Source organism: Staurois parvus, unplaced genomic scaffold (genome assembly GCF_062004578.1).
Source record: "Staurois parvus isolate SC_StPar_1 unplaced genomic scaffold, SC_StPar_1.0 ptg000279l, whole genome shotgun sequence".
Taxonomy (NCBI): Eukaryota; Metazoa; Chordata; class Amphibia; order Anura; family Ranidae; genus Staurois; species Staurois parvus.
This window is the reverse complement of record NW_028318075.1, coordinates 1,011,586-1,034,452: the sequence shown is the minus strand read 5'-3', so window position 1 is coordinate 1,034,452 and position 22,867 is coordinate 1,011,586. Positions and strand designations below refer to the sequence as shown.

Sequence of the window (22,867 nt, the reverse complement as noted above, 5' to 3'; positions counted from 1 at the left end):
CAGGGGGCAGTGGGTGCCATCCCCGCTGGGAGAACACGGTGATTAATGCTAGCAGCTAGCAATAATCACATGTAAATGAATGGTCTAGGGTTGTCAGTGGTGTACCCCAAGGTTCAGTGTTGGGACCTTTACTTTTTAATATATTTATAAATGATATAGGGTCTGAGATTACAAATCCCATTTCAGTCTTTGCAGACGACACCAAGCTGTGGAAAAACATCCTTACAGGATGTCTTCAACTTACAAGCTGACCTCAATGCACTGTTTAATTGGGCAACTATCTGGCAAATGAGGTTTAATGTTGATAAATGTAAGGTGATGCACTTGGGGGCTAAGAATATGCATGCATCATACATACTGGGGGGGTACAACTGGGGGAATCAATGGTGGAGAAGGATTTGGGAGTTCTGGTAGATCACAAGCTTAATAATGGCATGCAATGCCAAGCTGCAGTTTCTAAAGCGAGCAAAATCCTCTCGTATTAAAAGAGGTATAGACTCCAGAGAGAGAGATATCATATTACCCCGGTACAAATCATTAGTAAGACCTCATCTGGAATATGCAGTTCAGTTTTGGGCATCAATTCACAAAAAGAACATTGGGGAACTGGAGAAAGTACAGAGAATGGCAACCAAACTGATAAGAGGCATGGAGAAGCTCAGCTATGAGGAAAGATTAGAGGAACTGAATTTATTCTCTCTTGAGAAGAGGAGATTAAGGGGGATATGATCAACATGTATAAATACATCAGTGGTTCATATAGTGAACTCAGTTTAGAGCTATTCACCCTGAGGTCATCACAGAGGACAAGGGGACACTCTTTATGTCTGGGGGAAAAGAAATGTAATCTCCAAACACGGAAAGGTTTCTTCACAGTGAGAGCTGTGAAAATGTAGAATAGACTCCCTCAAGAGCAGGTTCTGGCCAGCTCCATGGATTGCTTTAAAAAAGGCCTGGATTCTTTCTTGGATACACAGAATATAACTGGATACTAACATTTATAGGTAAAGTTGATCCAGGGAATATCCGATTGCCTCTCGGGGGATCAGAAAGGAATTTGTTTCCCAGCAGGAGCAAATTGTATCATGCTTTGCTAGGTTTTTTTGCCTTCCTCTGGATCAACTGTGGGTATAGGATTGTAACTTTTTTTTTATAGTAGAACTGGGTGGACTTTTGTCTTTTTTCAGCCAGACTAAATATGTAAAATCCAACAGGCTAGTTGTACCCAAATTGATCGATCGATCAACTTGGGTGCATTCAGACTGTCCATACATGGTTCAAACTTCTGCCAGTGCATGCTGAACCGGCCAAGATGCAAACCGTCTATGGCTGGTTTTAGTTCCTGCTCACCTAAGAATTCTGGGGCTCCCACCTCCCTCACGTATTCAGTATAGAAGAAATTTAAAATCATTGTAAACCCTCACCTTGTAAAACAACTCATTTAGTTTAAAATAGAAATGAAAGGCAAAACATTTGTGTATAGATATAAATAAAAACCAGGGGCGGACTGACCATTCAAGCACTCGGGCACTGCCCGAGGGCCCGGGGTCAGTAGGGGGCCCCATGAGATGCCCCTGGTACCTTTCATTGGCTTTTTCATAAGCTTTTTTGGGTGTGGGCCAGGACACAGGGGCCCCATGATCCCCCATTGCCCGGGGGCCCCATGAGCTGTCAGTCCGCCCCTGATAAAAACCCTATAAAAACTTTTTTTCCCCCCTTTTTTACAAGTGATCACATTCCCTCTGTTCTCAGCTGCATACAAGCTGAAGGAGGAGAAACAGTGGCACGCTGATCTTCCCAGTGAATGGCTGTGCAGAGGGAGTTTGATAGCAGAAGTCTGATCATTGGAGGAGAGCACACTGAGTTCCCAGCATAGCTAGAGAACTGACCACGCTGTGCTCTCCTTCCTAGTGTGGTCGGTTTTTATAGGGAAGCAGAGGGACTGGCAGGAACACCAGGGATTTCACACAAAGGAAGCAATACAAAGTATATGGTACAGCAGGCACATGTCAGGAATATGCAATGTTGGGTTTACATGTTCTGTAACAAAAATTCCAACAAAGATTGAGGGAACCCCTCAGAATGACCACAGCCAGCTACTCACTAATGACACCAACGCCTGGGAACTTTCCAAAATCGGTGAACATGAGAATGCAGTGGTGCTAAGGGGTGAAGCAATGAGAGGAACCAGTAGCAGAGTCAATAGTTTAATAGTGTGGCGGAGTGCCCATTTACTCACCATGCTCAGGTCCATTTAACTTCTTTTCCCACAGTCACACTCAGGGAAGAGAGGCTCCTCTGCACCCCTACATCAGCGGCTGAGAGAAGCCAAACCTGATGAGGGAGAGATATGTTGGCAAGTGAACTGTGGCCAGGTGAGAGGTCCTCCACTGTCAGAACCTGCATGCAAACAGCCAGGCAGGAGCCTATATGTCGAAAGCAGCCTTTTTCAACCTTTTCAACACAGAGGAACCCTTGAATTAACCTTTCCGGTCTCAAGGAACCCCTGCTAAAAATTATTATTTCTACAACTCATGCTACCTTAGTGTGAAGGTCAGTGGGAATAATGCTCCTTACATTGGTGGTCATTGAGCAGAATTACCCCCTTACAGATAGCTAAAAAGATCATTGGTGTCAGTGGAAACCTATCTGAGAGGCAGGATTGCTCATTGCTCAAGGAACCCCTAGCAACCTCTGGAGGAAGCCTAGGATTCCATGGAACCTTGGTTGAGAAACCCTGGTCTAAAGCTTAACCAGAATACCCAGCCACTATAGGGAGCCCCTCCCCAATTGCTACCAGAGTACTCTAGTTCCAATTTGGGTGGTCCCCCTGTATCCCCATGCCTAGGATCCCTCCAGCTATTCACCAGTGTTACCAGGACTACTATGGACTTTACTGAGAGTGATGATGTCTTTATAATTCATAACACAGATTTTAGGGGCAGAGTTCTCTCCAGCCAAAAGATAGAGGGGTACTGTAAGAGCAATGCTGCTGATCCGTATAGATCATAACACGCAGCTTGGTTGACATCTCAGCAGTACCTATACAGTGCCAGCACCCAATCTCTCTGCACAGGTCCAGAAACAAGGTAGAATCTTCTCCTTATGGACACTTGTGAGTCTGCACAAGCCTAGAGGGTGGATCTTATGTTATTGGCTGACGAGCTAATGCACATTCCCCTCTCCTCACTTTGTCCATGCAGCCAATGAGATTAGAAATGGAACACCAGAGAGAAGTTCCTGGGTAGATTACCATACAGCTCCTGGGTTTAGGAGTTTTTTAAACAGGGACAAATTTGGGAACTCTTTTTACCTGGGGATAGCCTTCAGTAAGCAAGGACTGTCCCCTGAAACTGGGGACATCTGGTCACCTTCTTATACAATACCAGGACAAGTCCATCAAGTAGCGCTTAAGGCAAGGATGAAGAACTGCACCCCCCTGTTAATCCATGCCATCCATTTTCTGCCCCATTGTTCTGCTGTGCCCAGGGCAGCTGCCCCTCCTGCCCACCCCTTGTCCCGGCACTGTTGTAAAATTCTTGCTGGAGGTTGACTCCTATTGATGTAGATACTCCTGTAGAACTACGTCTTCCAAGAGTTCCTTCCTTACACCCAGTGAAGCTGTTTTACTAATTAAATTAAGTGACTGTGATGGACCACCTGGCACCCCACCTGGGTGCTTCCATCAGAGAACTGCTTCTTTGCTGCTGGGACAGAGGACCGAGGTATTATAGCTGGTCATTGCACGCAAGGACTAGACAACGCTAGCTTAGGTGCAACTGAAACTGTTTGTTGAACAGGAATACAGATTTTTATACATTTCAGAAATTGGGGCAGTCCCCACATGAACAATAAAAACAAACATTACACATTGGGATAAATATCCTACACTGATTAGGTAATGAGGTCAAGTTGACACAAGGCTAATCCCATCATGTAGGAACCTCCAGGAAAACTAGATAACAGACAGAAACAATATACAGCAAACCCCAGCGCACAGGAATACCTCCAAAAATTACACCCAGGTTGTAGATTGCTGCTGTGCACAGGTATATTAAACCAAAAAGTGAAAAAAAAAAAAAACTTCGCAAATCAACACCCTACCTCAATCAATACCTTAAATATCATACAGTGTAAAAATCAATAAAAATCAATACAAATATAAATAAATATGATTAAAGTGACCCCCCCAAAAAATTCTCCATTTATATTAAAATGTCCAAATCAATATAAATAAAGAAAAAGTCCTTTCTCCCCAATAAATTGTGAAAAAATCAGATATACAAATGAGATAGTGCTTCCACCATTCACCAGTGAAAAACCAACATCAGCCGCACTCACCAGATGATGGTGAGTAACGCGCCTTTTAGGATGTTAAGGGATCCTAAGCCCCCTTTTTGAAACCTTCAGGATTCCTTTCCACCATAGAGTATTTCTTCCACTCGTTTCTGCCTTGTCCTCTCACCAAACTCCACAGCAGTGCAAGGGAAAGAAGTACAGTATATAATAGCGTAATACTGCTATTAAATAATGCAATATTTGATACAAATTGCCAGACCACTCACATTTGGTAAGATGAATAAAAAGCATCTATTTTATTGCCTCCATAGGCTAACATCGATTCCACTGCTTCCACAGAGACCTCACAGCCTGGTTCAGCAAGGGATGACAGGATACAGTTCCAAACAACACTACAAGATGGCCGCTTGGAACGCACTGCTCGGCGTGCGTTCCACTCACCGGAAGCAGGGGCGGACTGACAACTCATGGGGCCCGTGGGCAATAGGGGATCATGGGGCCCCTGTGTCCTTGCCCAAAGTCAAAAAGCCTATGAAAAAGGTACCAGGGGCATCTCATTGGGCCCCCTACTGACCCCAGGCCCTCAATAGGGGATCATGGGGCCCCTGTGTCCTTGCCCAAACTTAAAAAAGCCTATGAAAAAGGTACCAGGGGCATCTCATGGGGCCCCATACTGACCCCGGGCCCTCGGACAGTGCCAAGTTTCCAAATGGTCAGTTCGCCCCTGACCGGAAGTGACACAGGGCGTCAGGACGGCAGACTGGAAGTGCGCGCTTGTATCAGGAAAGTAACTATTTTTTTTAGACTGTTAAATTGATGTGTTTAGTTCCTCTCCAGGCTCCATGCACACTAATGTTTTTTTAAACTCCTAGAAGCTATTTTGAGTATTTTTCTTCTCCTAGAAGCTAATAGTGTTATCCTATGTGTCCTTGCACACTATTTTAGTAGCATTTTTGTAGCTTAGCATTTAGGAGCAGAAACAAAATTGTTTTTATAGAGTTTTTGGGAACATTTTCCCGGCAGAAAAAAAACAAAGAATGCTCTAAAATGCTCCTAACAGCTTTTTTTAGATTTATTTTCATACATGTACTGTAAAAACACGAATAAAACACTCATGCTCGTAAAAGCTTCTAAATGTGACTAAAATGCTACTGTACGCCAGGACAATAACACTATTATCAGCGTTTTTCTTCCAGCTTTTTTTTCTAGCGGTTTTTGAGCTTATAAAAAACGCTAGTGTGCATGAAGCCTAAAGCAGAATACCAGCTTACGTCTAACTAGCTTTAAAAATGTCTTGACACCTATGCTGACTAACCTGTATAAAAAAAAAATGACTAATTTCAGCCTGCTTTAGTCCAGTCACATGATCCAGCTTCTGGGCCAGTTCACACCACAAAAACGCACTCCGGAAGCATTCCGGATGCATTCCGGATATATTTTTTCTTACAGTTCACACCACACTCCATTCCGGTGCAGTTTTGATGCAGTTTGCTATGTTCCAGTATGGTTCTGTGGTGAAAAAATGCAGCATGTGCTATTTTTTTTCTGCACTGGAAACTGCACTGGTGTGAACTAGGGCCATTGGAATGCATGGAAAACACTGTGCATGCATTTTTGATGCAGAAAAAAGCACACTGGACTGCAGCTAATGTGAACTAGCCCTCCCTGTGTCAGCCAGAGTCTGCTGCAGTGGAGAGGAGGAAGCTCCGGCAATGGATGAGCCATTGGAGCCTGTGGGTGACATCACTGATCCACGCTTTACACTGTTCTTAAGGACTCTCCCCTCTCCCCTGCAGCTGCCACTGGCTGACACAGTGGGTCACAGGAATGGCCTAAAGTGGGCTGAAAATAGGTATATCATTTTTTTACACAGGTTATGCAGACCATAAATTGGTCAAATTCTGAACAAATTTTATTTAGAAAATAGGAAATTTTATAAGTTTTGTAAATCGATGATGCCACTCTTGATTTCAAAATTCGTCCAATCAAGCTATCAATTTCACATGTTGCTACAGAAAAGAATTTTCGTGGCCAAAAATTTTCTTTTCTTTCCAAGTCACATCTCATGCTTGTTTCTTTTTCGATTATATTTCTCGCAGAATTCTTCCATCATTGATTAGAAGTTCGTTTGTTTTTCAAAAAATTTCCAACATGCCCGATCACTCAAATTCGATGGTCGCACGAAAATCGGCCATTTCTGTGACCCACTAATGATGTGAATTTTGAATGGAAATTCTTAGATAAGATTCCGAAAGAAAATTCTTTCAGAATTTGGCCCATGTATGGCCAGCTTCAGTCAGCATAGGCAGTGGGGGGAACATATTAAGGCTAGTTAGGTGTAAACTGCAATTCTAAAGTGAACTAAAACCACCTATCCTTTACAGCCATGGAAGCTACTATCTTGGCCTCTGTTTCATCTGCAATTGCCATGGTGCTGCACATGTGATCAGATAGAAAACCAGCCATTTAATGGCTTGACAAATCTGTAGGGAGCTGACAGAAGCACACAAATAACTGTGACAGTTGTCATTCACAGCATGCTTTGGATGTAACCATTTTGGGAAACTGTTAAAGTGTAACTAAACCCTCCTTTCTTTTTCAGCCAAGGAAGTTGCCATCTTAGCATCTGTTTGATCCTCAACTGCCATAGTGCTGCACATGTGATCAATTATGACACCAGCCCTTAGATGGTTTGACAGTTTGGTTGAGAGCACAAGCAAATGTGACAGTTAGCATCCCGATATGCCAGGAATGTAACTGTTTCTTGAAACCATTAAATCAATGGGGTTAGTTCTGCTTTCAGTTGGTGGTTTATAAGATACATATAGGGGCTACTATTGCTCAGCTCCTGAAAATACTGGAAGCTGGGCTGTTGTATGGAACTTCTAGTTTCAGTGATAGCTGAGTCATTGATCCAGTGTAAACATGTGGATCAGGAATATGGAAGTCATGTCAAAAGCCACCATCCGAATAGTTGTTCCAAGCCAAGCCATTGAATCCAGCCAAGCAGCCCCTTGCTCCCAGCTTTTTCCACTAACCTCCTAAAGCATAACTCCACTCTCTCAGTCAGCACTGGCTATTTTTAATCCTTATGCTGCCAACATTAATAAATAGATAGGAAAGTATATAATATTTACTTGTTTTAAACTTTTTTCTACATTTCTTCAGTTACTTCCTGGTTTCCAGGCCTAGGCAAATGATGTCATACATCCCAGGAGTTTTTAGGAGAGAAGGGGTTTTCTCAGCTTAGCACACCCTCCTGCCTGCATGCCTGAGCTAAGGGCAGATGGATTCCAGGAAGTAAATGCTAAATTAATCACCTGCCCTTACTCAACATGGCCACTGACAAAATAAAAAGCATGGAGACATGGATGGATGGGAGCGTTTGCTTTGAATATTAACTGTTTCCCCGCCGCCCTATAGTAGAACTATTGCTACAGGGCGGCAGGGCTATATACATGATTTGCATTTACGGGTAGGGGGCGCACGCGTGCTCCACCCTACCTGCGCCATCATTGGTGGCTACAGATGTCAATCACCAGGTCTCGGCTGGAGATTCCCCGCCATCACCCGGTGATCACCAAGTAATACTGACAGGGGAGAGACCTGTGTGTAAACAAAAATACAGCCACTTACCTGTCCCTCGGTCCAGTGGTGTCCTCACCATGGCTGGTTTCACTGGCTGTCGTCTCTCCCTGGTGACGGCATCTTTATTGTGGGCACCCGGCTGTGACAGCTTGCAGCTTCACAGCTGGGTGCCCACTGAGCATGTGTGAGAAGCGCTGAGCTTTGTGAATGGCCCCGTAGTCTTCTGGGACCTGTCACGTGTCTCAGAAGACTACAGGGAGGGAGGGAGGACACCTTCCACTTCCGATCGCCTAGGCGATCGCAGCAAACATGGGAGCGGGTACCTGTCACATTCAGGTACCCGCTCCCCAAAGGTGCCAATCCACTCACTCTGCAGAAAAATAGAAGTCAGCAGCTACAAAAACTGTAGCTGCTGACTTTTAAAAAACAGCCACTTACCTGTCCCACGATCCCGCGTTGCCCCCGCCGCAGCCCGTTTCACCAGCTGTCCTGTATTCCAGGCGCCGGTATCTTCAGTGTGGGCTCCCCACTGTGACAGCTTGCAGCTTCACAGCCAGGTACCCACTGCACATGAGCGAGTAGCGCTGCATTTCCTAAATGGCCACGTCGTCTTCTGGGACCTGTCACGTGTCCCACAAGACTTCGGGGAGGGAGGACAACCTTCGCTTCCAATTGCCTAGGCGATCGCAGCGGAAGTGGGAGCGGGTACCTGTCAAATACAGGTAACCTTTCCCCCCCAAAGGTGCCAATCCTTAATGGGGAGCTGGGGACCAATCTTTAAAGAGGAACTTTCCCTTTTGGGTGGAACTCCGCTTTAATAGGGTGTGGGGGGGTGAGGCGTTAAAGCGGAACTTTCCCTTTAGAGTGGAACTCCTCTTTAATAGGGTGTGGGGGGTGAGGCGTTAAAGCGGAACTTTCCCTTTTGGGTGGAACTCCGCTTTAATAGGGTGTGGGGGGTGAGGCGTTAAAGCGGAACTTTCCGTTTTGAGTGGAACTCCGCTTTAATAGGGTGTGGGGGGTGAGGCGTTAAAGCGGAACTTTCCCTTTTGGGTGGAACTCCGCTTTAATAGGGTGTGGGGGGTGAGGCGTTAAAGCGGAACTTTCCCTTTTGGGTGGAACTCCGCTTTAATAGGGTGTGGGGGGTGAGGCGTTAAAGTGGAACTTTCCGTTTTGAGTGGAACTCCGCTTTAATAGGGTGTGGGGGATGAGGCGTTAAAGCGGAACTTTCCCTTTTGGGTGGAACTCCGCTTTAATAGGGTGTGGGGGGTGAGGCGTTAAAGCGGAACTTTCCCTTTTGGGTGGAACTCCGCTTTAATAGGGTGTGGGGGATGAGGCGTTAAAGCGGAACTTTCCCTTTTGGATGGAACTCCGCTTTAATAGGGTGTGGGGGATGAGGCATTAAAGCGGAACTTTCCCCTTTGGATGGAACTCCGCTTTAATAGGGTGTGGGGGATGAGGCATTAAAGCGGAACTTTCCCTTTTGGGTGGAACTCCCCTTTAAACTGAATACAACGTGGGAGCTGAGTGGTTGGTGACACCTGCTGGACGAGTCCGGTATTGCAGTCAGGTTTATTTGACTCTCACTGGTGAGAAGTTCAGCTCCTTCTCCTACAGACGGTTACAGTGTCCCCTCCCCCGGTGGGCGTGGTTTTGCAGCCACACACAGCTCTGGAACGTTCAGGCTGGGAGTTAGTTCCTGCCCGGCGGAGTATCAGTGTTGCACACTGAGTGAGTCTGGCGGTTGTGTATAGGGAAGAAGCGGCAGCATGGCAACCATGGCGGTAAGATGCACACAGAGGCCGGGGGATGAGCAGGGGCCCGGGACGGTGCTGTGTGGAGGGGAATAGGTCGCATATATGGAGGGAACATATCATGGTGGGAGGACAGTGCGGTGTTTCCAGGCTAGCTGACTGTGTGCCCATGAATGAAGTCCGGCCATGGCGTCCTCCTCAGTGCATGGTGATCACACACAGCTCAAGGGCCGGACTCGGCTTTTCGGGGAATAGACTGGAATCCAGGGACTCGTATCTATGTATATATCTAGGACCATTCCATTAGTAACCAGACTGGGAGGTGAAATAACAGATGAAGCTCATTTGGTTGCTAGGGGTAACGGCTTGTTCCATTAGTGATCTGGTATGGGTGAATGTTTTGTGCTGATCTCATCACATGGCTTCCAGTCTCCCTAGGGCCCATTCACACCCGCGGGTCTAGCTTCTGTGGTTGTTTTTGGGCAGTGAACCTTACGCATTTTTTACCTGGCCTTCTGCTATGATGAGGTGCATCTACTAGCCGCGTTTGGGGTGTTTTTAAGGAATCGGTGTGATTCACATTTTGACACGTGTCCAGGAATGCACTGGGGTGAATGTGGCGCTCTGTGTGCTACAAACGCAGCAAAGTACTTCCTGCACTTCTTTGGGTGGTGAGCCTTGCTTTTTTTTTTAGTACTGGGCTGTTTTGGGGTGCCATTAAGATTTAAGGATTAGCAGGGGTGTGGAAATTTTTGAAAAAACAACTTGTCCAGGGACTAACTTGGGATCCCAATTTACTTGTCCTGATCAAACAAACATTTTTTGTAACCAAAACCATTTATAAATTTTGAGGTGTTTTTAGGAATCTCTGGGACTTTTTTTTAAAAAAAAAAAGGGTCTTTATGTCTGCAGCACCGCACCCGGGGACTAGCAGGGAGGGGAGAGACTTTGCAGTGTAATGAGCACCGATTGGGTGTTCCTCAGGAAAGGGGAGTGTCCTGCTTATCCTTTATTCCTGTCCCTGCCAGAGCCCCTTTTGCGTTTTTGCACACGTTTAAAAAAACATTTTAGGCCTGAAGATTACATAAAACCTCCAAAATGTTCATATTTTCTGAAAGCACACACCCTGGAGAATGTAATAGTGGTACTTCCAATATTTTATGTCTCATGATATTACCGCAAAATTTCAGTAAAAAATACACTTAAGTTAGTTTTAGGGCACCAAAAAGCAATAAATTACCCATTTTTTTTGTAAAATATAAAAGATGAGGTTACACCAAGTAAACAGATGTGTCAAACCTTACATTTGCGTGTGTCTGTGAAATGGTAACAAACTTTAGTACCCTATATTTTCTATAGGTGATGCTTTTAATGCCCTTATAGGTCACCAGTATAGTGTTACGGAGGTGGTCTGGTACTAGAATCATTGCTCTCATTCTGGTCTGCGATATGTAACCTGTATTGCAATCCGCGTTTTCATTATAGGGTCCTGGCGTTTGCTTTTAAATTTGTTCATGTGCATATGTGGGGGGGTTCTCAAGTGCTTGGGGGGGGGGGGGGGGTTGTGTGCTTGGGTTTCACTTTAATTTTGTATAGTTGAAGAAAATTTTTTTTCATGACATGGGGACAAAAAGTCCCCTGTGTGATGATTTTTGGTTACAGGTTCTCTTTATTAACCATTTCCTGTCCGGACCCTTTTACCCCCTTCCTGTCCAGGGCAATTTTCAGCTTTCAGCGCTATCACACGTTGACAATTGCGCGGTCATGCAATACTGTACCCATATGAATTTTTTACCATTTTTTGAGACAGATAAAACTGGGATTTTTATTTTTTTTGCTATGTAAATGAAAGTCCAAAAATTTGGAAAAAAATTGTTTTTCTTATAAAATTTTGCAAATAAATTATTTTTCATCATAAATCTTGGCCAAAATGTATTCCGTTATATTTTTAGTAAAAACAAAAATTAGCCAAATTAGTTTATAGCAAAAAATTATAATTTTTAAACTTTTTTTTTTTTTTTTTTTTACAGTGATTGCTTTTACACCCATATAGGATGTAAAAGCAATAATTTATCTTTCTCTCTGTCTGCATTCTTGCAGCCATTGAGAAATACTGAGTGAGCTGTGATTGGTCACAGCTTGTCACATGGTACAAGGCTGTTGTGAATAGCCTTGTACCATGTGACCTCTGTGATCATTCACAGATTTCACACGTAGTAAGCAATGATGTCAGAAGTGACATCTTGCTTACTACTTTGCGCGTGATCACTGATTGGCCAATCAGTGATCACATGATCGGGACCTCGTACAGAGGTCCCATCTGATGATCGGTGTTTCACTGTGTCTGGAGGACACAGCGGGCACCGGATCACGGTGCTGCGCGCTCCTGGGGAGCGCGCACAGCTGGAAATGGTGGGTGCCGTTTATGAACGGCAACCTGCCCCTGGAGTGCCACCGTCCTGCCATTTATAAACAGTAGGCGGACGGCAAGTGGTTAAGACATGGCGGGTCTGGATGTCTCCCCTGTACTCCACTGGATGCACATCACACTGTATTACATTCTTTCCCGGCCTCGATGGCTGGGAAGTGTCAACAGGGCTCGGAAGTGACGTCATAGCGTCACTTCTGTGTCAGGACAAGAAGGTGAAGGGAGCTGACGTGTCCACTGTCCTCTCCCCTTTACCCAGCGACATAGCGGGCAGGGAGGACCTTCACACGGGGGGGGGGGGGGGGGGAGAGATGGGGTGGGATCTGTCACTGTAGTGGGCTATGTGGAAGCAATCGGGCAGCAGCGCTGCCGCCTGAATGCTTCTGCCTGACAGGTGAGCCCTGCTGCTTGCCCGCAGCAGGGCTAAAGTTTTGAAAACACTACATGCCCGGCATAGGGAACTACATGTTTTGGGTGTCGGGTGATATAAATTGAACATCCTTGATTAAGGTGTCTGGGAATGTGCAGTTGTGAATGGGGTCTTAGATCTGCCATCAACTACTGCATGTGCAAGGGCCTGTCTGATTGGATAGATTAGGTAGGTCCCCACATTACATCATTTTGTTAAATCTAAAGTTGATTGCATAGTAACTGTACTGGCAGATTGTAATGTGTGACCCTTATGTAGGCATGGGTTGAATTCTGAACTGAGTTTTCCTTCACAAATTTAAATTTTAGTACATAATTTGATGGTGCCACCATTGATTTCAAACTTTGACCAACCAAGTCTTCAGTTCACCTCATGTTGCTACAGCAAATCATTTTTGTGGCTGGGAATCTTCTTTTCTTTCCAGGTCACAGCTCATTCTCCTTTCTTTTTCAATATTTCCCACACTATTCTCCTATCATTGATTAGAAATTTTACTTGTTTTTCAAAAAAATTTCCTACTTGCGAGATCACTCAAATTCAATGGCTGCATGAAAATCGGCTGATGCTGTGGCCCACTAATGGTGAAACATTTGAACAAAAATTCTTAGTTTACTCGTTTCAAAAGAAAATTCTTTTGGAATTCAATCCATGTGTGGCCTGCATAGATTTACCAAAGCTATATAAAATGAGGAGCTTAATTCTGTGATCAGGAATCTTGTACTACATAGTAGTCTGTAGATCTAAAGCACAGGTGTCAAACTAGTGGCCCTCCAGCTGTTCCCAAACTACAAGTCCCATGAGGCATTGCAAGGCTGACAGTTACAAGCATGACTCCTAAAGGCAGAGGCATGATGGAACTAGTTTCGCAACAACTGGAAGGCCGACAGTTTGACACCCCTGATCTAAAGGATTTTGTGTGATGAGCTGATGGTGCACTTAGGACAGTCTCACCCTTGGTTCACAGTGATGCAGTTCTGATCCGTTCCAGAACGCATATCTTCACATGTCAAGGGAGATAACATGGCTTTCTGTGGAGGTCGTTCACACCTATGTGTTCCAAACGCAATGCATTTTCCAAAACTGTGTGTTTGGCACAATGCCATAGACGTGAATGTAAAACAGCCTTGAAAATTCATAGGTGTTCGGGTGCAATGCAATTTCAGTGCAAAATACACCTATTTCTAATGTCACAAAATGTCAGGACAGAAATCGCAGCTCTGTAAAATTGCTGCAAAACTGTACTGTAACTGCACCTGAAATTGCACTTGAAAACACATAGAAACCACACCGTATCTGTGTGAACCAGGGCTTATAGTGATCTGCTCTGGTTTGGCCACAGTGCAGTGTACCCACAGTTTTTGTGTGGCATATCTGCACTTTCTTATAGACTTCTATTTGTTTGGGTAGTTTTGGTGTATTTTCTTAAAGCGCACCAGAAGTCCTGCGGACATATGTGTATAGCTGCCAACATTTTAACCTCCTCCTGCCCACAATATAAGGCAATGACGGGCGCAAGGCGGTTCTCTTGTTCTTGGAGGACGTTATATGACGTCCTCCCACTGTAACCGCGTGGCTCTGGGAGCGCACAGCAATCGGTGGTGTGCTGTGTCCTGCACAAAAAATGCTGCTCCATTTGCTATTACCTGCAAAAACAGTGCATTCATTATTTTTTGTCAAAAGGTGAGCTTATCCTTTACCTTTTTTACTCTGTCCAGAACTATTAAAAAAAATTGGCTATGCACAGTTTTTAGAATTGTGCATATTAACTGGGGGTAAGTGATATTGTTGCCCTCAGCAACCACCAGATACCATTTTAATGGATTGGCTTACAAGATGATCTCATTGGTTTCTAAGGGTTTCACAGGCCCTTTCATTTCCTTCAGAGTTTGTATCAAGCTCAGAGTATTTTTATACCTTTCAGTCACAATATTAATATTTGTAACATTGTGTCTGTAATATTCGTCCTTAAAGAAAAAAAAAGTTTTCAGGCAGCTTTATTTTTGTGTGTGGCTTAAATTCTTATTTTATTTTTGTTTGGTGTTTTTCTTCTAGACAACCAAGGTGCCGGAAGTAAGAGATGTCACGAGAATTGAGAGAATTGGTAAACATTCCAAATTTGTTTATAATGTGTGTTCTGTTATTGAAATCATGATTTTTTTTTTTTACCACTAGAGCAATTACTTTTAATTGAAATTCCCCTTGCATTTGAATGTAGTCATGGAACTTTAGGATAGCTCCTTGGAGAGTTTGTGTTAAGCTTTTGTAGTTCTTGATAATGTCCTTTTGTTAGAGTTGAATGGTTTCCACAGAAACTAACAAACAGTAAACGGCTTCTCTAGTAACAGGCAGGATCAGGAAGTTGCATTTAGTTTACACTAGGCCAGTATAATGGTACAAATGCCACATATCAATTAATTTCTATTTTAGATAAAATATGTAAGTGTTGTAATGCACTCTGTATTTGGTGATCAGGTCTGTCTGAAATATGGGCTTTTATTCATAATTATGAAGCACAAGGGTAAAGTTCAGTGTACATGAACAGTCACCATAACACAGTGGTTGAAAATATGTTGGAGGAATTTGCAATACAGCAGTAAAAAAGTTGAGGCTTTATTTTAGGAACACAAAGGTTATATGTAAACCGAGTCATAAAGATTAATGGCTAAATTCACCTTTAAAAAAAGGGGAAAATTTAAATTTTTGTACGAACTTGCAAAGTTTGTGCATCCGCAATCAGTAGATTGTAAGTGCAATGCCAGGCTCCTGTAGACTGCTCTTCCAGCTCTCTGCACACTCAGGCTTTCAGAGTGCCAGTAGACAATGAGTGGGCTGATTACCATAGTATTTTATTGAGAACTACATGTCTGTCTGCCTTGATGTCAGACTGACATATAGTTTATTCATTTATGGAACTCGGTGAATGAAAGATGCGGCTGTACTGGTGGAGCACCACACAGCCATGCCAATTTTAAAGGTGACCGTGGCTGCAGGTAGAAGAACCCCCACATGCTATTGTGGAGAAGGGGGGTTTCATTTGCATCATGTTACACCCTAGGTGTAACATGCAAAAGATAAAGTAAACCTTTAAATGTGTGCCAATTCATGCTGAAATTTGAGCTGTGGTGCAGCAAAAGTGAATTGAAAAATTAAAGGAACTGGGTGGCAAGTTAATGGCCAAATAGTTACTGCCCACTATCAAATAGTCATTGTTCAGGTATTCAGACAGCTGTGGGTGCTGACTGTCAGAACATACTTGACAGGGGCGATATGTCCATCTGTGCTTTTTACTGTGGATGGGGGCATCAAATTATTTGAATGAGAGGTGTGTAAACATGGAATGGATAGCTTTTGCATGTTGGTCTTGAGGTAGGATGATAATTTTCTTTTTTTTTTTCACTTTTACCAGCCATATATACTGGCTTGCATTTAGTGTACATCAAGCAAATGATTCACTTTTAGTACTTGTTTTAAACCCCTTGAAGACCAAGCCTTTTCTGGGACTTTGTTTACATGTAAGAATCAGTAAATTTTGCTAGAAAATTTCTTAGAACCCCCGAACATTGTATATTATTATTATTTATATATATATATTTTTTTTAAAAGCAGAGGCCCTAGAGAATAAAATGGCGGGTTTGAAAAATGCTGTGCAAATACCGTGTGACATAAAAATTGCAAACACAATTTTTTAGGGGAAAACACTTTATTGAATTTTAATGCAAAAACACAATACATAACCCAATTTTTTGGTAAGGTATAAAAAATATCACGTGGAGTAAACTGATACCAAGCATGTCACGCTTTAAAATTGTGTGCGCCCATGCAATGGCAACAGACCATACATTTTACTATCCTTAGGCGATGCTTTAAAAGTCTTTGCAGGTTACCACTTAAGATTTACAGAGAAGGTCTGGTGCGGGAATTTTTTCCAATGATTTGATATTCACATTGATACCTCAGATGTGTGGGATGATTACTGTTTGTGTGCGTGCGGGACCTACACATGCGTTCGTCTTTGCGCGGAAGCAATTAATAATAAATCATTTTTACGCTGCTGCTTTAAAAAAAAAATTTGATCACTTTTATTACTATCACAAAAAATGAAAACCTCCCTTGTGACAGCAATAAACACTTGACAATTACTGTTTATGGAGAGATCTAGGGTCAATAAGACCGCAATGCCCTCCTCTACTCTTAAAAGCATTTAATCATACCAAGATCGGTTTGATCAAATGCTTTTCTTTTTTGAAAATGGCATTGTTTATTTCTGAGTAAACTGGAAGTGATGTAAGGTCATCGCTTCTGGGTTACTATATCATAGTAGAACAAAGCCGATGCGGTCTCTGCTCAGCTCTGTGGCCAGCTAGCGGGAGCACCAGCTGGTCGATTGATACGTCCTCTCCCGCTGCTTGTAATCGCAATTGAGTGGCTAGTTAGCTAGCTGCTCCATTAGTTATTACAAGAGAGCTGACCGTCTGCTCTAAAAAATGGTTCCAGGGTGATAGCTGCAGGCATCATCCCAGTGTAATCACTTGCAGTCCAGTGATATACCAGGTACATGACTGTTCAGTAAGTGGTTTTAATGAAGGCAATGTTCACAAAGTTTAAGGTAACTAGTATTTTTCATTGAAGTTAAACCTTGCCTGTGAGCTGCTCTGCATTTTGGACATGGCATGTGTGATCCAAATAGTACAAGTATGAAGTACGAGATTGATCCTTATGGTTGAACATGTACTAGCATTCAGCCAAGTGTTTGCAACAAGCTGTCTAACTGTGCTTACAGTCTACAGTGTCAACAGTGCCTGTCTGTGTTCACGTTGAAGTTCTAAATTGTGGACCTGAATGTGCATCCCCCATGTGGAAAATGCTTACTTCTGACAGCTGGAGGTTCATCCTTGCAACATGAGGCTTGTATTTAATACAGTTGTAGGGACCCCAGGACACATAGATTTTAACATGTAAGAAAGTACATATTGGCTCCTGGAGGAGCTTGTAATTGGGTTTATAATGGCACGCTTGTGGTTTTCTTTTTAGTAGCAGGTTCTTTTTAAGGTTACATCTGAGCTAAAACATTTCTCTTTCATTAGGAGCTCATTCTCATATCAGAGGTCTTGGACTGGATGATGCACTGGAACCCCGACCGGTAATTCTATACCAAATGCTTAGTAAATGGCTTATTATATATGACAGTTAAAATAGATACTGATTATAGACTTGTTCTTTAGCCACTTGCCCTCCAGAGGGTTTGCCCCATCCCCCCCCCCCCCTTTCCCTGCTGACCAGGCCTTTTTTTTGTTGTTTTGCGATACAAGTGGAGCTCTTTTTCAGTGGTATTTGATTGCCTTTGCGGGTTTTTCTATTTTTTTGTGTTATAAACAAAAAAAAAAAAAGACAATTTTGAAAATATTTTTGACTTTTTGCTATAAAACATGTCCAGTGCAAAAATTATAAAACTCTAATTTTGTCATAAATTTAGGCCAAAATGTTTTCTGTTACATGTCTTTGCTACAAAAAAAAATAAAAAAATCCCAATACGTGTAAATTTATAGGTTTACGTGAAAGTTATAGCCTCTACAAATGGCGGGGTGTATATATGTATGTGTGTGTGTGTATATATGTGTGTGTATATATATATATATATATATATATATATATATATATATATATATATATATGTGTGTGTATATGTATGTGTATATGTATGTGTATATGTGTGTGTGTATATATATATATATATACATATACATATACACATATACATATACATATACATATATACATATACATATATACATACATACATACATACATACATACATACATACATACATACATACATATACACACACACACACACACACACACACGTGTGTGTGTGTATGTGTATATATATATATATCTCCTGGAATATTTTTTTTTTGTTTTATATAAATACTAGTAATGACGGTGATCAGCTACTTATAGCAGGACTACGGCAGGCATTCTGACACTGGGGGGGTAACTAACTGCCACTAATACAGTGATCAGTGCTAATAAAAAGCACTGCCACTGGGCAGGAGGGGGTTAACATCTGGTGCACTCAAAGGGTTAACTGTATGCTGTTTTACTATTTTGTCTGTGTGTGCTTTACTGTGTAAGCATGCTGCTTTGTATTGCTGTGCTATGCAGAGCAAAACAAAGCAGTGTGCTGGTGCTGACGGGAGAGATTGGTATTGTTTACATACAAACCTCTCCTCTGTCAGTGTTCCTCGGCGATCACCAGGTACCGGCGGGGAATCTCCGGCCGGGACCTGGTGACCGACAGCTGGAGCCGAGAATGGCGGTGTGCACCCCCCTGCCCGGAAATACAAAATTATATATATATATATATGTATGTATATGTGATTTTTGCACAGCCCTGCTAGCCTGTAGCAGTAGTTCTACTATAGGGCAGTTTGGAAGCGGTTATAAGGGAATGTATCATCTTTTACATGTTTAACACAGTGAAGCTGTTTACTGAGAATTGGAGCATCAAATTATTTGAATGAGAGACAACCATAGTCTATAGATTTTGCTATTCTGGAAGCATTGAGCCTATTATATCTCGACCCTGTGGAAAAAGGGATCGTTAAGTATAAGCATTTGTGGGGTAAACCTTTTAAGCTCACTTCAAAGTAAAACTTTAAGTGGAATTCTTTGCTGAACTCATTCTAAAATGCAGCAGTTTGCCTTACTGCTGTCCTGAGCCTCTGGCTTTCATTGAGTGGGAGCAAGTACACAAATCAGGAAATCTGAAATGACAAACTGTACGTTTTTTTTACTTGTATGCTTGCTTTGGTTTAGGGATAGGAAATATTAAAGTGAGGCAGAGAGGTAACTAGCATTTGCAATATAGTCTTGTGTTTCTCTCAAAAAGAGCCATATTTAACGTCTACTGTAGAGTCACAACAATTTGCACTAGCCAAACATACAAAAGGAAATGCTTGGATGGGTTAATTCTAATTTGTGGCTTCCACATTTTATGGGTCGTTCACACCATATGCACTGAGCAGCCTTGCCCAACATAGGGGTTGATTTTTACTAAAGGCAAATATGCAAGTGTAGTTGCTCCAGAGCGTAGTAATTGGAGTAAAGCTTTGCTTGGCAAAGAATACCCAATCACACCGAAGGGAAAAAAAAACAGCAGTTTGCTCTCACATGATTGGATGATGGAAGTCATCAGAGCTTCTGCTCATTTACTGAGCTCTAGAGCAACTGCACTTACAAATTTTAGTCTGTTGCCTTTAGTAAATCAACCCTATAGTCTCAATGCATAGACAAGGCAATTTGCTTTATGTCCTATAAATTCAATTCGCAGTGCACTGCAGGATCATAAGGATGAATGAATCTCATTTTGTGACAGTTGTGATAAAGTTACTAAAAAAGAAAAGGGTAAATCGTGCGCACTTCACCTTCTCCGTGCACACCAGCGGCTGCACAGTTATGGATGTTGTGAATGGACTCTTTATTTATTTTTTTTATAGCATTGATTTACATAGATTCTCTATAGTAAACTAAACAACTAATACACATTAAACAAAGATAAAATAAAAGCCTATGTGCACAATTTTAGCTTAGTTTTTATGTTTATTCTATAGCAGAATGTGGTTCATAAGAAGCTCATTGTCTCTGCAGGTATCACAAGGCATGGTGGGACAGCTGGCAGCTCGGAGAGCCGCTGGTGTTATTCTGGAGATGATCAAAGAAGGGAAAATAGCAGGAAGAGCAGTGTTAATAGCTGGACAACCTGGCACAGGAAAAACTGCCATTGCTATGGGTATTACAATTATTCATCAAATGTTTTCTGAATTAAATTTCACCTGATTGTTGGGTTGCATGAGATGATTTCTGTTTACAGCATTTTGTTTCAAAAGTACACCTGCAATTTTAGTATTGAAGACAATTTTTGTGGAGGAAGTTGCTGTCCTTGTAGTACTGGAAGCTGTTCTGTATTCAGAAAGTGTCATTAATGAATTTTGTAGCCCTTTAAATCTTGAAAGAGTTATATGCATCATGGTGGAAATAAGAAGCTAGGGTGTTGGGAGCATTGGTACCCTATCACCTTAAACTGGCCATAAAAAGGATGGAAAGTTACATATAACTTCTTTTGGTACAGTTCTCACTACTGTGCTTTTATGGGCCTATGTGCAGCAGGTTGCTGGATTTGCACCATTTGGCACCCACATCTCTCCTATTAAAAAAAGATAAAAGACCAAAAATAAATGGGACTTTTAGGTTGCCCTCATCTATAAAGAAACATCCTCTATCATTAAAATTACTTCTGCTTTTATTTAAATGTATTTAAAAGTTAATCATTGGATCCATAAAATGCATAACATCCTGGCCACCTTTGGCCCATACATTATCACAGGACAATATATTTTTATAACAAATAAAATAGTTATTACACAGTTTGATGTCCTTGCCCACACCCTACAGCATTTTACTTATGTATACATACTGTAATTCTCATTAAGCAAAGTGTATTTTCCAAAGTCTTGCATGTTGGTGAAAGCAGGAAGATCAGTGGCAGATGTATGGTACATTTTGTGGGTGCCCCACTTCTTCAGGTGCAGTGAAACAATAAGGAAAACTCCCAACAGATGCTTGGGCAGACAGAGTTTGAATGCCATTCTTACATGACCCTTCCTGACTATTTGGTGCTCTCTTAAAGTGGAACTTCACTCTCCCCATCAGCATTGCCTATTTGTAATCCTTGTGCTGCTAGCATTAGTAAATAGATAGGAAATCATATTTACTTGTTTTACACTTTATATATATATATATAAGTGTATATAACCCTCTTGTATTGAACTGTATTGTTGCTGTATTGTATCCTGTTATATTGTTAAGTGCTGAGCAAACTGATGGCAATATAAATTCTGTATAATAATAATATATATATATTCAGTTACTTCCTGGTTTCCATGCCTAGGCAAATGATGTCATACATCCCAGGAGTCTTCAGGTGGGAGGAGGGTATTTTCAGCCAAGTACACCCTCCTTCCTATTTGTCTAAGCTAAGGGCAGTTGGATTCCAAGAAGTAAATGTTACATCTGCCCTTACCCAAGATGATCACGGCCAAACATGCTAGAGGGTATTTTTCAAAGTGATTTCCCAGTAAAGTAAAGCATGGAGACATGGATGGATGGGGGGAGTTTGCTTTTAATATTAAAAATGAATTAAATAGCATTTTTGGTTTGTGGTGCTCAGATGCAGCCAAGTTCCACTTTAAGTATCAAGCCCCTTGGTTAAATCTGCGGCTTTTCCTCTATTTTCCTCAGTCTGGTATGACAGAGTGCTCCATCTGAGGTGTGTGGGTTTTTTTTTTAATTACTATTATTCATATGTGATACTGTTGGAATTGTGCCTATTTTTTCACTGTACCTGAAGAAGTGGGGCACTTTTGAACCCACAAAACATGTCGTGTATCTGCCGCTGACCTCCCTACTTTCATCAACATACATGACTTTAGGAAATACTCTGCTTTAGCTGGACTCCAGGATAAGCAAATGTGTGAATCCAAGAGGCTTGTATATTCTTTCCTAAATCTTGGTGTGCTTTGTGTATTACTTCCAGATCTTTAAAGTAATCCAGTGTGAAACTTTGCCACTGTGTAGGAGCTTCTTGTGATCAAGACCAGTCACTGCTGCTCTCTCCTTGTGCAAAGTGACTGGTCTTGTAGTTTTCTCAGGCTGTCTGTGGTGGGTGGACCTGCTGATTCTCTGCACAGGTTGCATGAAGCACAGTGGTGACGTCACTGCTATTGCTTGATTTGGAAAAGTGTTTGCTGCACATAAAGTGAATTTATATTCACTGTGGCCATTGAGTTATATATTTGATGTAAGGTTTTTTGTGCCCATAGTATTTCAGCTTTAAATAACACAAACGTGAACTTGTCACCTTTTAATTCTAGTTCCAGCCTTGTGCTCTGAGCATTCCTGAACATTGCATAGGCAGTCTAGTAACACACCTATTTTGTCAGCCATCTGTTTAGAGGACAAATGAAAACTTTGTAATGACAAAATAAAGCTTATAGTTGTAAATATTTCTATCATGATCTGTTTTTTTTTTTTTTTTTTTTTTTTTTACTAAATTTACTCTTTTAAATGGGCAATGTTGGCAATCTGGACATATTTGACTGAGTCTGGCTCTCTATATCCTTGGGCCTGTGATTACCTGTGTATAAAACAATAAACATATTTCCTTTGATTGTGTTTTCAGGTATGGCACAGGCCTTAGGTTCAGATACACCTTTTACAGCCATTGCTGGCAGTGAAATCTTTTCTTTGGAAATGAGCAAGACAGAGGCTTTGACACAGGCTTTCCGGAGGTCTATTGGTGTCAGAATAAAG

General features: G+C 42.1%; 1 protein-coding gene across 2 annotated transcripts in view; it reads left to right on the top strand.

The window, feature by feature from the left end:
• The first annotated feature begins 9,533 nt into the window (after positions 1-9,533).
• Positions 9,534-22,867, top strand: part of RUVBL2 (RuvB like AAA ATPase 2) — a 38,903-nt gene continuing 25,569 nt past the window's right edge. Inside the window, exons 1-5 of one of the 2 annotated variants that reach the window (XM_089681804.1) lie at positions 9,534-9,668; positions 14,549-14,597; positions 17,581-17,636; positions 20,147-20,288; positions 22,737-22,866. In XM_089681804.1, the coding sequence (XP_089537930.1) occupies positions 9,654-9,668; positions 14,549-14,597; positions 17,581-17,636; positions 20,147-20,288; positions 22,737-22,866 (392 nt within the window). In that variant the 5' untranslated portion in view covers positions 9,534-9,653. The remainder of the gene's footprint in view (positions 9,669-14,548; positions 14,598-17,580; positions 17,637-20,146; positions 20,289-22,736; position 22,867) is intronic. The other variant, XM_089681803.1, reaches the window with a different exon arrangement.